This window comes from Octopus sinensis, linkage group LG20 (genome assembly GCF_006345805.1).
Source record: "Octopus sinensis linkage group LG20, ASM634580v1, whole genome shotgun sequence".
NCBI lineage: Eukaryota > Metazoa > Mollusca > Cephalopoda > Octopoda > Octopodidae > Octopus > Octopus sinensis.
The window spans coordinates 30,989,415-31,004,054 of record NC_043016.1 but is presented as its reverse complement, the minus strand read 5'-3'; the positions used below and the strand labels follow the sequence as shown (position 1 = coordinate 31,004,054).

The following is a 14,640-nucleotide window of genomic DNA, read 5'->3' as shown; positions in this document are numbered from 1 at the left end:
GAGGTTGAATATGGGTTTGGAGACTTTGTGATCAAGAATTTGATGTGAAAACATTGCAGCCAACAATGAAACATTGTAGCTATTCTGTAATGGTCTGGGGAGTAATTTGGAGCAATAGTCAATCAGAGCTGGTGGAATGTGAGGGAAACATAAACTCAGATAAATATATGTCTATATAGCAGAAGGGACTCCTTTCAACCTTCTCCAGTGGAGAAATGATTAAAGAAGACTCTTTATTTAAGGAAGATGGGACTCCTTGTCACACAGCTAAAATAACCCAAGATTTGTTGGATGAAAATGATATTAAAAAGATTCCATGGCCAAGCCAGTCACTAGATATGAACCCTATTGAACACCTCAATGGACAGGAATTTTCATAAAAAGAACAAGAAAGCATCTTCAAAGCCAGATCTTTTGAGATTACTGCATGAAACTTGGCAAAAAATTCTTCAAGAGAATATTCATCATCTGATCATTAACATGCCTAATAGGGTCCTTGCATTGAAAAATGCAAGAGGCATGGCTACTAAATATCAAATATTCACATTTTAACAATGAATAAATAATCTGAATGTATAATTTCAGATTTAAATAAATTTTAATGATTATAAGGGTGTCTATTACTTCTGTCATGTGTGTGCATACTTTATTTAAAAGCAGTAGAAATATAACAAAAGCTGTTACTCAGAGTTTCACATTCCCGTTCAAAGCATATTACTCTACCTCTGGTATTTGAGTACTCTTTTTTCCACCTTGTTTCACATTTATGTGCTTACTCCGGTATATATATATATATATATATATATATATATATATATATATATATATAAGTATAGAAGTAACCAACCTTTGGGTAATAAGGGTCTCCATAAAACATTATATATAAATGCACTGTTCAGACTGAGGAAGGCAAATATGGATATACTGGTGCAACAGCTGATTGTTTTGAAAATCATTGGTGTAATCAAGCTGTGTCATTTCATGATATAAACAAGAGACATGATACTTTCTTGGCTAACCTTATCTATCATTTGACAGAAAGGAAGATTCTATACAACATTTAACTAGTCTGTAGGAGGAACTGCAAATCCATATGACAGACATTATAAGTTATGTAAGCTTTACTGGGTGTCATATATAAAGAAAACCTGATGACTAGATAGCCTGAACTTACGACATGTCACCACAGCTTCAGAAAAACTTTCAAGAAAAACAAAACAAAATATTTATTAGAGAATTTATAATCATTAACATAACTGTCTAAAACCTATTTTTCAAAGATTTCTAAACAAGCCTCCATAACAATGTTCGGGGTACATACATCATCAGTTAGGAAGGAATTTTCGTGAAAAACACTATCTTTTAAATCAATGTTTCTAAACCATTTTTTCAAAACTTATGGACTACTTTGATTCTTATTTTACTCGAATGAACCCTCCAAGCCACTTGAAGTTAAAAAAAGCTTATTATATTTTTATAATGAAATATTATTAGGAATCGTATAAAAATACTAATTAAAATATTTTGTGTATTGTATAAACAATTTATTGCAGATAAATTTTAACAACAAACTCTTATATGGCTTCCCCAACTGCCATGTGGACCTCAGCTGAGTTGTTTTACATTTTGATATTTACATTAAAGTGTCTGCTAGTTTACAGGATATTTAAAACTATTCATTTATAACAGAGCATTCTATGTATTTGAAAATTTGACTAAGTCAATAGGAATGAATGTAGGAAAGAAGATTTTTTTTTTCCTTTTAAACTTTTTCACCTCTGAGCATATAAGCACAATTAATATAATTTAGGTCAGTGTCTGCTGAGGCTTAATTTTTAATTAATCTTTTCTTTCTTGATAAGTAGGACATACCACTAAATATCAAATGAAATATCTTCTTCAACTGTCTGGCTCTGCATGTGTGGGGTACATAACATGCAACCACTGGATTCTTTGGTAAATATTGTTTAACCCTTTATGGTACCAATTATGGCTGACTTCTATAAAGTGTATTTCTTTACTGCCCACAAGGGGCTAAACATAGAGGGGACAAACAAAGGGAATAAGTCGATTACATCGACCCCAGTGGGAAACTGGTACTTTATTTATCGACCCTGAAAGGATGAAAGGCAAAGTCGACCTCGGCGGAATTTGAACTCAGAACGTATCAACAGACGAAATACGGCTACGCATTTCGTCCGGTGTGCTAACGTTTCTGCCAGCTAAACCACTTTGGGAACAGAAACTGTTGACAAGACTATAGACTGTCTAAAAAACAAACATTTCTTTCATGCTTTTATTATTTCTTTTCATTTTCTGATTCATTCTTCTTCAATGGTCTACTCAAACCAGAGTTTGTTTTGTTGAGTTTGGCTTGTAATATATATAAATGTAACCATATTCAAACATGCTCAACTTGATAGAAGTATAGATTATTATTTATTCAAATGTCCACAGCACATAACTTCTATGCATGATTCTGAAGAATCAGTCTTCTTTTGCATCTATAACACCTAATATATATCAATGGTTGCACATATTATTGCATAAAATAGTAATACTCAATGAAACAGTTGTATATCAATGAAATAGAAAGACCTGCTTACATTATTCTCCTGTTATAATTATAAAAAAATCTCTCTGCTCCCACCTCTCTCTTCATATATACATATATATAAGTATGTCTCTTCATATACTTACATATATAAATACGTAAGTATATTTAAGTATATATAAAAATAAATCTGGTTTGTGCCTGATGAAAATGCTTGAGATATTTTTCAATATATATAAAACTATTAGTAGCACTTAAAGACTTTAAATAGATAATGTTCTTTAAATAGATAATATTTATCCCTCACTAGACGGAGTACTTTTTTTTGTTGGCTTTTCTATCACGGAATAGTACATGATATATATAAAAGTATATAAAAGTAGGTGTGGCTGTGTGGTTCTGGGTTCAGTCCCACTACATGGCATCTTGGGCAAGTGTCTTCTACTTTAGCTTTGGGCAGACGAAAGCCTTGTGAGTGGATTTGGTAAATGGAAACTGAAAAAAGCCCATCATATATATATTTGTGTGTGTCTGTGTTTTCCCTCCATCATCGCTTGACAACTGATGTCAGCATGTTTATGTCCCCTGTAACTTAGCAGTTTGGCAAAAGAGACCAATAGAATAAGTACGAGGCTTATAAAGAATAAGTCCTGGGGTTGATTTATTTGACTAAAGGCGGTGCTCCAGCATGGTTGCAGTCAAATGACTGAAACAAGTAAAAGAATAAAAGAATATAAAAATTAATATATAAGCACATATAAACTTACACATATATGTATAAATATACACAAAATGATATAATTGTTATGAGAATGACTCAATTATTATTTATTTTTTACATGGATCTATTGTTATCATTGTTGTTATTATTATTATGATTCATTTCAGCTTTAGCTGTTAAATGGTTCACAGGGAGCAGTCAACAAGCTGACAATGGCCTCTTACTGCTTCTCTCCTGTGCCTTACACAGACAAGACTTTCCTTAAAATCCTTGATGTACCAAAAACTGCTGTCCTCTATATGACCTCTGACCTTGCATCAATTCCAATTTTATTTACACATTCCTTAAAACTGATACAAATCCCAATGCTCCAGTCAGTACAGGAATCACAAAAACCTACTATCCCCCACAACTTTCCCAACCTCTCTCCTTCTTGTCACACTCTTTATATTTCACTCTACTTTCTCCTGGGATACATATGTGGAGAACTTGGGTCTTTTTTTCTTTCTTGTTGACAGCTACAATGTTTGGTCTTCTTGCCCCAGTCATTCTATCACACTGAATGGTGAAGTCCCACAAAAGCTTTAATTTGTCATTCTCTAACACCCCTTCTGGCTTCTGCTCATACCATTTAACTGCTCTGACAAACCTACATTTCTCAGATATCATTCAATGAATATATCTCGCAAAATTATTCATGTCATCTTTTGTACTATCTCAGTGTTTCCTTTTGAACATTCACTTACAAGATGGCTGACAGTTTCTCTGTTTGTTCCACACATTCTCCATAATGATGATTCTTTCATTTTGTCAACCTAATATTTAATGTAGTTAGTTCAGAGAGCCAGCTCTTTGGCACTGCACACCAGAGCTTCAGTGCATCCTTTCAGGTCACTAATACTCAGCCACAACCAACTCTTATCCCAATCAATGCCAACTTTATATTGCATGTACTGCTTATGTATAAGTTTGTCCTTCAATTCCTTTACAAGATCTTTTTCTACTCTCTTCTTGCATTCATTTGGTGTCACTGCATCAGCAGATTTCAGTGTGGTAACGACTCTTACATTTGACATGATGTTACCCTTTAGATTCTTAAGGTACCAAGCAAGATCATTTTCTTCACTTATGACACAATTTGCACAACTTATAAATTCTCTACCTCCTTTCTTTCTTCCAATATAAAATCTTGTAGCATGAGTCCTTGCATGGAGTTCTTTATGCACTGTCACCAATTTCCTAGTTTTCCATAGTATCATTAAGGCAGCAAGCTGGCAGAATCATTAACACCGGGCAAAATGTTTAGCCACATTTCATCCAGTTTTATGTTCTGAGTTCAAATTCTGCCTTTCATCCTTTCAGGATTGATAAGCTAAGTACCAGTTGAGCACTGGAGACAATGTAAGCCTTACCAATGTGAGCCTTACCTCTCACCCAAAACTGTTGGCCTTGAGCAGAAATTTGAAATTATTATAACTATAATCAACTTATCCACTCCCTCAAAATGGCTGCTCTTGTGGAAAAATTATTATCATTATTATTATTATTATTATTATTATTATCATTATTGAGTGAGAGAGCGGTTCATGCTACCAAAGTGACACTGGGGTAAAATATACGAAGCCCAATATATCCATCATGACTACCTGTTTGATAAAGGAACACTAGGCACATCCTTCACAGACATATGTGCAAGACATGGTGATCTCGTATTAAGATTAACAATGCATGACCTTGCAGGTGGGGCCCAGTTAGAATTTTCTTCTGGTCGAGTAGCCCATTCCACTCAAAAGGTTCTTGTATAAGGGTTGTTTAAGGATGTTAAATGAAATACCCATGTTTCCAAAGGTAAATCATCCAAACCTCTAAGAATCCCTCTCAATAGACAGCTATGATGCTTCCCCACTACTTCTGCTCATGATCAGAGATGCACATATCGTCAGCCATTAAGGGACATGCTCAACTGGTTAAGGTCAAACAACTGAGAAGCAAATCTGTGGTACTGAGCTGAATATTTGCTGTAGCCCATCTTTTATACCAAGACAAGACAATGTACATGATAACACTTCCAATCAGTTAAGATCAGAAGCCATGAGAGCCACTGCCTGGTACTATTATTATCATTATTATTATTATTATTATTATTATTATTATTTCCATTTCACTTGCTCTGGCTAATTCTGTAAGAGCAGACAACAACCTGTTCAGAGAGGGTCTTTTTCCACGATACTTAACATCCAAGTATCCATTTCAAAATCCTTGCTGTTTCCAATAAAGCAGTTTTCTAAGCATGTCCTACCATCATGGCAATCCAAATTTTTCCAACAAGTTTCTCAAACCTATTCCTAGTGGCCATACAAGTACTGGGATCACAGTTACTTTCTTCACTACCGAACATTCAAGCAATTTCATCATTTTAGTGGCTTGTACTTCTCAAACTTCTATAGCTCTTTGTCACCAACATAATAATATTATTTATAGTCTAGACTTGAATTTCTCTTATGTTTATTTGAAAAATAACCATTATATCATTGAAATGGAATTATAAAGAAAGAATAAACAAACTAATGTAACAAAATATCGCAGCATGACAACTTAGGTAAAAAAAAACAAAAACAGAACAAATTAAACATCAGTACATTTACCGATATTGAAAAAAATGTGTAAATATATGTGATGTGGGAGTTAGCTTTCTTCTTTATTTCTTAATGTAAGTGATAGTGCATATATATGAATGCAATTCACATGTATGTGTGTGTGAAAAATAATGTATATATATATATATAGGTGCAGGAGTGGCTATGTGGTAAGTAGCTTACCAACCACATGGTTCCGGGTTCAGTCCCACTGCATGGCACTTTGGGCAAGTGTCTTCAACTATAACCTTACAACTGTAAATTTGTATTGCTTTTGAATCTTTGTCTGAAGAACTATAGATAGGAGATTCTATACATTTTTAATTTACATGTATACTTTTATAACTTCTATCTTGTATTGAAAAATGAGTAACAGGGAATTAAAATATACCAAATTTTTTTTCTTCTCTTCTTTTGAATTCACCGACAAATTTAATCATACAAATATTATATATATATATATATATATATATTATATACACACACACATACATACAGGGTGCAGTGAATAAATTGTTGTCTAAATTACGCAAAGATGTAAATAACACTGACATCTCAGTTTAACAGATATATTTACCAAAAAATAATATACTTAGGCAGTTGACTAGCCAGAACGCTAGGCCATGGGCAAACAAACAAAAACGAGTAATATCATTGGGTTGGTAACCAATCGGGACTTGAACCTATGTCTTAAAGACTATATATATATATAATATTGTATGTGTGTGTGTGTGTGCGCACACACACACATATACAGGGTCCGGTGAATAAACTGTTGTCTAAATTACACAAAAATGAAAATAACACTGACATCTCATTTTAATAGATATATTTACCGAAGTTATATAAAAATATCTTGAAATACTGAAGAGTAAATCTATTCAATAAAATTGCCATTGGCTTCAACCATGGCCTCCAGAGGTCTTCAGAATCTCCTGCAACTCTTCTGGATGGTCTCCTTGTTTAAGTTAATGAATGCTGCCATAATCCTTGCCTTCAGTTCATCTTTGGTGTTACAAGGAGTTTTGTTGGTCTCTCACTCAACTGCGTACCACACATAATAATCAAGGGGGTTGCAGTCTGGGGAGATAGGTGACCAGATATTAGTAGTGATGTGGTCACAGAAATTGTCTGACAGCCATGACTGGGTCCTCCTGCTTGTGTGGCATGGTGCAGAGTCTTGTTGTTAGGCATAGGGTCTTCCAGCACTCACCCTTTTGACTCAGGGCAGCACTACCTAGATGTAGGCCTCTGTGTTGAGTCTGAGGTGTGTGGGAAGATGGAGACATAACGTCATCATCATTAGTGATCACTCCAAACACCATGATGTTGACTGGATGTTTGATCTTTATGACTCTCAGTACATGTTTTGGGGACATGGCAAGCCAACTGTTGTTCTGTTGTTCACCATATGATTCTGGCAGAAATTTTTCTCATCTGAGAAAAACCAAAGCGTGTTTGGTTGGAGGGGATGCTTAAGTTTGTTCAAAAGCTTCGTAGCATGATCATTCCTTTTGTCCTTGATGGCTTGAGATAAAAATTGGCCCTTTCTCATCTTGTATGAGGAATACCAAATGTCTTCATGCACTACCTGCCTGAAAAGAAACTCAGACACTCCCATGTCCCTGGCAATGGACCTAATTGACTTGGATGGGACCATTGTCAATCATGGCCTGGATCTCACCAAAAAATTCAGAAGTTCTTTTGTTATTGGAACGAACACAGTGAGTTTTCTGAGCTGCTGTACCTTCGTAATCATCATTAGATTCATCCAACTCTCTCTGAATCCTCTGCACTTTCCTCAGATTGACACCCAAACACATGGAAATGTTCATATTGGAGCTCCCGGGATGAATGCGAAGCAGTACAGCATGTCATTTCCAAATTTCTAGCTGAGTGAATTGCGTCATGGTGCTGTTTTTCTCACAGATGGGGCCCAACTGACCCTACTATACTGTGTACTCAACAAAATCAAAAACAAACAATGCACATGTACGAAATTAAAAATATAAAATGGCGACAATTTACCTATCGCACACCGTATATATATATTTGAGAGAGATAAATATGAAGGGTGATGGAGCTGAATAGTGATATACTGTGCTTCAGAAGAACCATCCATCTCAGCAGAATTGAGGTTCTGCTAAGCCTTCCATGGCAACTCATTTTCTAATACCCACTTTTCCATCAATCTTCTATGTTACCCTATTTCCTTCACTTCAACCTCTACTCAACTGTTATCCTCTGTGTCCAACTCATTCTCAATCTCTAATCATGTCACACTATTTTCACTCAGTGCTAGGTTACAAGTATGTACACAAGCCAACATATTTACAGAGATACATTTTGGTTGTACTAGATAAGACATGTCTTCCATATATCACTGTTTTCCACACATACAGGTTTGTTCTTCCAGGTGCCAGTGCCACATAAAAAGCACCCATGCCAGTGCTGCATTAAAGCACCCATGATGGTGGCACACAAAAAGCACCCAGCACACTCTGTTAAGTAATTGACATTAGGAAAGGCATAGAAACCATGCCACAATAGACAATTGGGGTCTGGAAACCTTCCTGGCTAGCCAGCACCATGTCAAACCGTCCAACCCATGCCAGCATGGTAAGTGGATGTCAAACGATGATGATGAGGAAATATGTGTGTGCGTGCATATATATATATATATATATCTGTAATATAATATGGGACAATTATTCGCCTGCCATAATGAGACTGAGTTTTGGATATCAGGGCAGAAAACTGCTCCGGCATCTTGTCAGTTATCAAGGCAATCAAAAAATCTTTTTATTGCCTCAATAACTGATGAGATGCCAGAGCAGTTTTCTGCCCTCACATCTGAAACTCGGGAGTCTTATAAGGGCAACCAAATAATTGTCACATATTATATTACAGATAAATTCCTCTATTTACATAATATCAAGGTCTCATTCATTCTTCTGTTGTCTTACCATTACTATATATATATATAGGTGCAGGTGTGGCTGCACCTATAAGTTTACTTTCCAATCACATGGTTCCAGACTCAGTCCCACTGTGTGGCATGTCAGGCTAATGTGTTCTTATATAATCTCAGGCCCACCAAAGCCTTGTGAGTGGATTTAGTTGACAGAAACTGAAAGAAGCCCCTTGTATGTGTGTATGTGTGAGTGTGTGTGCATCTTTGTGTCTGTGTCTCCCCCCCCACCACCACCACCGCTTGACAACTGGTACTGGCGTGTTTATGTCCCTGTAATTTTGGCAAAAAGACACCAAGAAAATAAGTACCAGGCTTAGAAGAAAAGTTCTGGGAGTCAATTCATTCAACTAAAAATCCCTTAAGGTGGTGCTCCAGCATGGTCTCAGTTTGATGACAGAAACAAGTAAAAGATAAAAAATATATGTATATATATGTATTCTTTCATTCGTTTAAGTCATTTGACTGCAGCCATGCTGGAGCACCGCCTTTAGTTGAACAAATCAACCCCAGGACTTATTCTATCAGATCTCTTTTGCCAAACTACTAAATTACAGGGATGTAAACACACCAACATCGGTTGTCAAGTGATGGTGGAGGAGATAAAAACACACACACACACATATGTATATATATATATATACACACACACACACACGATAGCCTTCTTTCAGTTTCCATCTATCAAAGCCATTTATAAGGCTTTGGTTGGCCTGAGGCTATAGTTGAAGACACTTGCCCAAGGTGCCATGCAGTGGGACTGAACCTGGTACCACATAGCCACTTCTGCACCTATATATATATATATATATAAATAAGTAAATATTCAAATGAATATTTGTAAAGGTATTATTATTATCATCATCATCAGTGGTAAATCTAAATAATTGATAAAATGACAATAATATTAGTGGCAGCAAGCAATATTAGCTATGCAATCAATTCACAATTAATAGAGGGTACACGAAGCACCAGCTTGCTAGAAAGGAGAGTTGAAATCATCAACTTATCCACCAATGTGTGTGCATGGGTGTATATATGGATATGCATACATACACATGCATGTGTGTGTATGGGTATGCGTATATAAGTATATATAAATATATAAACAAGTATACCTATATGTATAAGTATAGATATATGTATGTATATAGATATATGTATGTATATATATATATATATATATATAATATATATATATATATATAATATATATACGTTTAAATATTTGTTGTGCAAGATTTTTTATGTGAAGTCGTGTGTTGAATCAGATATTGTTATATTTCGGAATGGTCATATTGCCAGGAGTGTGACGAAAGAACTCTGGCCGAAATAAGATTAAGATTAATGTAAAAATAAATAACACTGAAGCAAAATAACACCAAATATATAGTGCGGTGTGTTTTTATTGGCTAAACTGGCAATATGACCATTCCGAAATATAACAATATATATATATATATATATATATATTATATATATATATATATATATATATATATATCATATATATATTTATATATGTGTATCAAGTATATCATTCATATATATATATATATTATATATATATTATATATATATATATATACACACACACACACATACTCACATAAATATACATAAGTTGAGTAAAAGAAGTAAATAAAAATTCCTCTTGTGCATATATATATATTTATGTGTGTATTATCCATATATGTCTATTATATTTACTTGTGTACAAACACACACACATATATATACTATCTATTTTGCTTTCCTTTTTTTTTTCTTTCAGTCAATGCACTACAGCTATTCTGAGGTACCAGCCAGAAGAGTTTTGGAACAGTACTTTTTTTATTCTTAAGTTTGGTACTTATACTATCTGTCAATTTTGCCAAAGGAAATATTTCAAGGAAACATACAAGCCAATATGCTTACAGACATACATTTTGATGTGTATGTGTATATATATAATATATATATATATATATATATATATACACACACACACACACGTATATATTGACACATATAGTTATATATATATGTATATATTTATATTTGTATATTTAAATATACATATACTTATATTTACACACACACATATACAAGTATACTTACGTTTACACACAAATATACATGTATACTTATATTTACAAACACATATAAACAGATACCTATCTATATGCCTCGCTTACACTTAAACCTGTCATCAAGTCGCACAAAGCCACCTTCTTTAATATTACTCTTCCTCCCAATCGAGGGCTCGCCGGTCCTGGTGCCAGGTAAAAAGCAAGCAGTAAACTGTAAAGTGGTTGGTATTAGTGAGGGCATCTAGCCGTAGAAACCATGGCAAAGCAGACAATACAGTCTGGCGCAGTCCTCGGTTTGCCAGCTTCTGTGAAACCGTCCAACCTATGCCAGCATGGAAAACAAATTTTGAATGATGATCATGATAATGATGATGATATATTCATTCACACACACACACACACATACTCACATATACACACACACACATATATATATATAATATATATATATATGACTATGCTATATTAATTATAATCTCGATGGGAGTCTGTTTTAATTAATGCGTGAATTAAAAGTAATGACGATAAGACACATCATGCAACAGGCCTCACAGACTTGTATGTATACACACCCCTTCACTCCGGTAATGCTCTAGCATGTGCACAATTACGTACTTTGATGGACAAATTCACCTCATATATTTAGAAATTAATACAAGGAAAAATCTCTGAAAGAAAGTTGATTGAAAATAGTTTTCTCTCACCTGTACCCTCTGTTAGACGAACGGGGTGGAATTCGAAATACAAAAACTTCGTTCTTGACACAAATGACGCTCTCATATTCCCCGGCCATGTTGAATTGATAGTGAGGCCGCTTATACCAACACTGGAGATGTCAAAGGTCGTAAAGAATCAGAGGTCAAATAACTGTGATGAGAAGTACCAGCTTAAGCGTATTAGAAATAATCTTTTGATAACGGTTGTTGCTATAATTGTAATAGAGTTGATTAATCAATATACATTTTCACATCTTGTGTAAATTTATATGTTGCGCTGCATGTACAGATGTAAATTAATATGCCTTACATAATTTATATTTAATTTGAAAGATAGTGTTTATTTTCTTTCAGTCCCTCAAATCTTGGTCAGGATTCCTACAATTATCAGTTCTCCCCTTTCGTCTGTGCAATTGTTGTACTCAAAAATAATGATCATAGGATTTCGTTATTAAGTAGGCGTTTCTTAAGAAGTTTAGGTTAACAAATAGAAATTGAAAAGAAAAAAAAGTGATGAATCATATTAATTTCTATTTATTTCAAATCAACATATCACCCATGTTGTTGTCCCACTTTCGTATTAAGATAAACTGCGAGATCCATATCAGTGGCTTTTGATATACTGTACCCCATTTGTCATATTCTCAAATTGGACCTATTTACGCAGACAAAATTTGTCTTATCAATCTACCTTTCAAAGAACTTCTTTGAGGAAGTGGAGAGATGAACAACGTCCACATTTAGTCGTCTGCTAAGTATTTCCATACTTGGTCGTCTGCATATTTTTAATACGCGACAGGATTTATTCATCTTAAACTCCACTGCCCGCGTGTTATTTTGGTCAGCCCCACTGGAGCAGACCTGTGATTAGATCCATTTCATTCATGACCAACCCGTCTGTCTTTCAGACGCAATAGCTCGATACCTACATTAGTAAACTTGTCCTTTATTATTTTCTAAGACCTTATGATCAAAAGCGTCTCCGCCGTGACCATCCTGTTATTCTGTGTATGAAGGACTACATTATCCAATGTGCCCTTTTTATAGGCGGACTTTTATTTCAGAGGCATATTTAGCTGCTATTTGTAGCTTATCGAACGACCTTATAACAAGCTCCTTCGTTGGTTCCATGATAAAAGCGTTGTTTTTGAACTTAGCTTTCTTGGCTCCTCCGACAAAGCATAAATACACCAGTTTAATTAATTATACTGGTCACTTCTTTCTTTCATAATAACTCATGTACTGAAGACCATATATATATGCCGCTGTTTATAGGGATCCACTACATATCAGATATCACTTCCCCACTTCATTGCTTAAGTGCTTGGGGGGTACCACCGTTACTTATAGAAGTTATATTTGGATTTTGTACTTTCATTGAATCTAGTGTTTTTTTTTTTGTTTTTTTTTCTTGTACCTTGCAACACACCAGTATTAAAGCATCCTTTCTATGTTTTATTCTCTTGTCACAGGTTGAGGGCTCTTGCAAAGTACCATCTTGCTCACTTTAGTAATTGCTGCCGATATCTCCACCGCTTTTTCCGCCACAAGACCACTTCAGCCAAAATTATTGGTTAATGAGCTTTTGTATGCAAGGTGTCTATTTCCTAAAACCTGGGATAGTTTCTTCTAAACCTTAGTTTATTTATTTATTTATTTATTTATTAACATTGTTGCAGGTGGTATGCTTGTTACGGGGTGTTTCTGCTTGTTTCTTTGTTTTTATACAGACGAGTTGGATTTTTAAACAAGTTTTTATTTATTTATTTATATATATATATATATATATATATATATATATATATATATATATATATATATATATAATAGAAAATAATCATTCATTTTATTATTTATTATGTAAAATACGAAACTGTAAATATAATAATATTAATGTAATAATACGCCACGTATTAGTATATATCTATATCTATATATATCTGTTTATTCTAACTTTCGAACAGTAGGATTGAAAAACGAAAAGAGAGTGCAGTATGAAAGTGATAGACGAATGTAACTAGAAAGTAATTGACAAGGGCGTACAGGGAAAAGATCAAAAAGTAGTTTAAGGAGAGCGATAGAGCGTGGCGAGCGGAATGTGGGTGACAAGGTTTGGAAAAAGACAGAGAATTAGAAGTATGTAACGCGTATGAAAGAAAGATTGAGTAGAGAGAATGGGGAAGTTAAGAGGATGAAAGAAAAATTGGGACATGAAGAAAAGTTTGTAATGTAATTTGCATCTTTAGTTATCGCATTCTGCCTCTTTCGAAAGCGATTTCGAAACATAATTTGTAAATAAAATAAAATAAAATATAACGGTTAATTGAAATTCTTTCCTGTATCCATGAACGCTACGTATTATGTCAATTGTTTTCATTCAACTATGTACATATATATATATATATATATATATGCATGCGTATATGTGTATGTATATAATATGTACTAGTATGTATTTACGCAACAGCTGTAAAAGACAGTCACCTTCATACAAGCGATATCGTCTGTTTCCAATCTTCTGTGAAAACGCGTCTGACAATTGGAAACAGGTGAGAGGTGTGTGTGTGTGTGTGTAAATGATAGCAGAAAGGAGTTGCTGTGAGTAACTAAAGACGCAGTAACGTCAAAAATTCTTAACATTTAAAACGATAATATTTCTGGTGTGTATTTTGATATTTTGTGCAATGCAGTAGAAGCAATCAAACCACAGAGTGGCAGTAGCAGAATTAAAATGTGCCCACTTCTCTCTCTCTCTCTCTCTCTCCCTCTCTCTCTCTCTCTCTCTCTCTCTCAGTATATCTATATCTTATATATGAATATACATACACATATACATCAGCATTCACTTAATGTCTATTTTTCCAACCTAGCATGGCTTGGATGGGAATTGATTTTCAGGCAGGCTTTTATGGCTAGATGCTCTTTCTGTTACCAACCCTCACCTGTTCTTCAAGAAAGATTTATATGTTC

General features: G+C 34.4%; 1 protein-coding gene across 2 annotated transcripts in view; it reads right to left on the bottom strand.

The window, feature by feature from the left end:
* Positions 1-14,175, bottom strand: part of LOC115222531 (adaptin ear-binding coat-associated protein 1) — a 51,687-nt gene extending 37,512 nt beyond the window's left edge. The window contains exons 1-2 of one of the 2 annotated variants that reach the window (XM_036511578.1): positions 14,131-14,175; positions 11,659-11,780 (exon numbers count right to left, since the gene is read on the bottom strand). In XM_036511578.1, coding sequence (XP_036367471.1) covers positions 11,659-11,780; positions 14,131-14,160 — 152 coding nt within the window. In that variant the 5' untranslated portion in view covers positions 14,161-14,175. The remainder of the gene's footprint in view (positions 1-11,658; positions 11,781-14,130) is intronic. The other variant, XM_029792788.2, reaches the window with a different exon arrangement.
* Between the last annotated feature and the right edge of the window lie 465 nt (positions 14,176-14,640).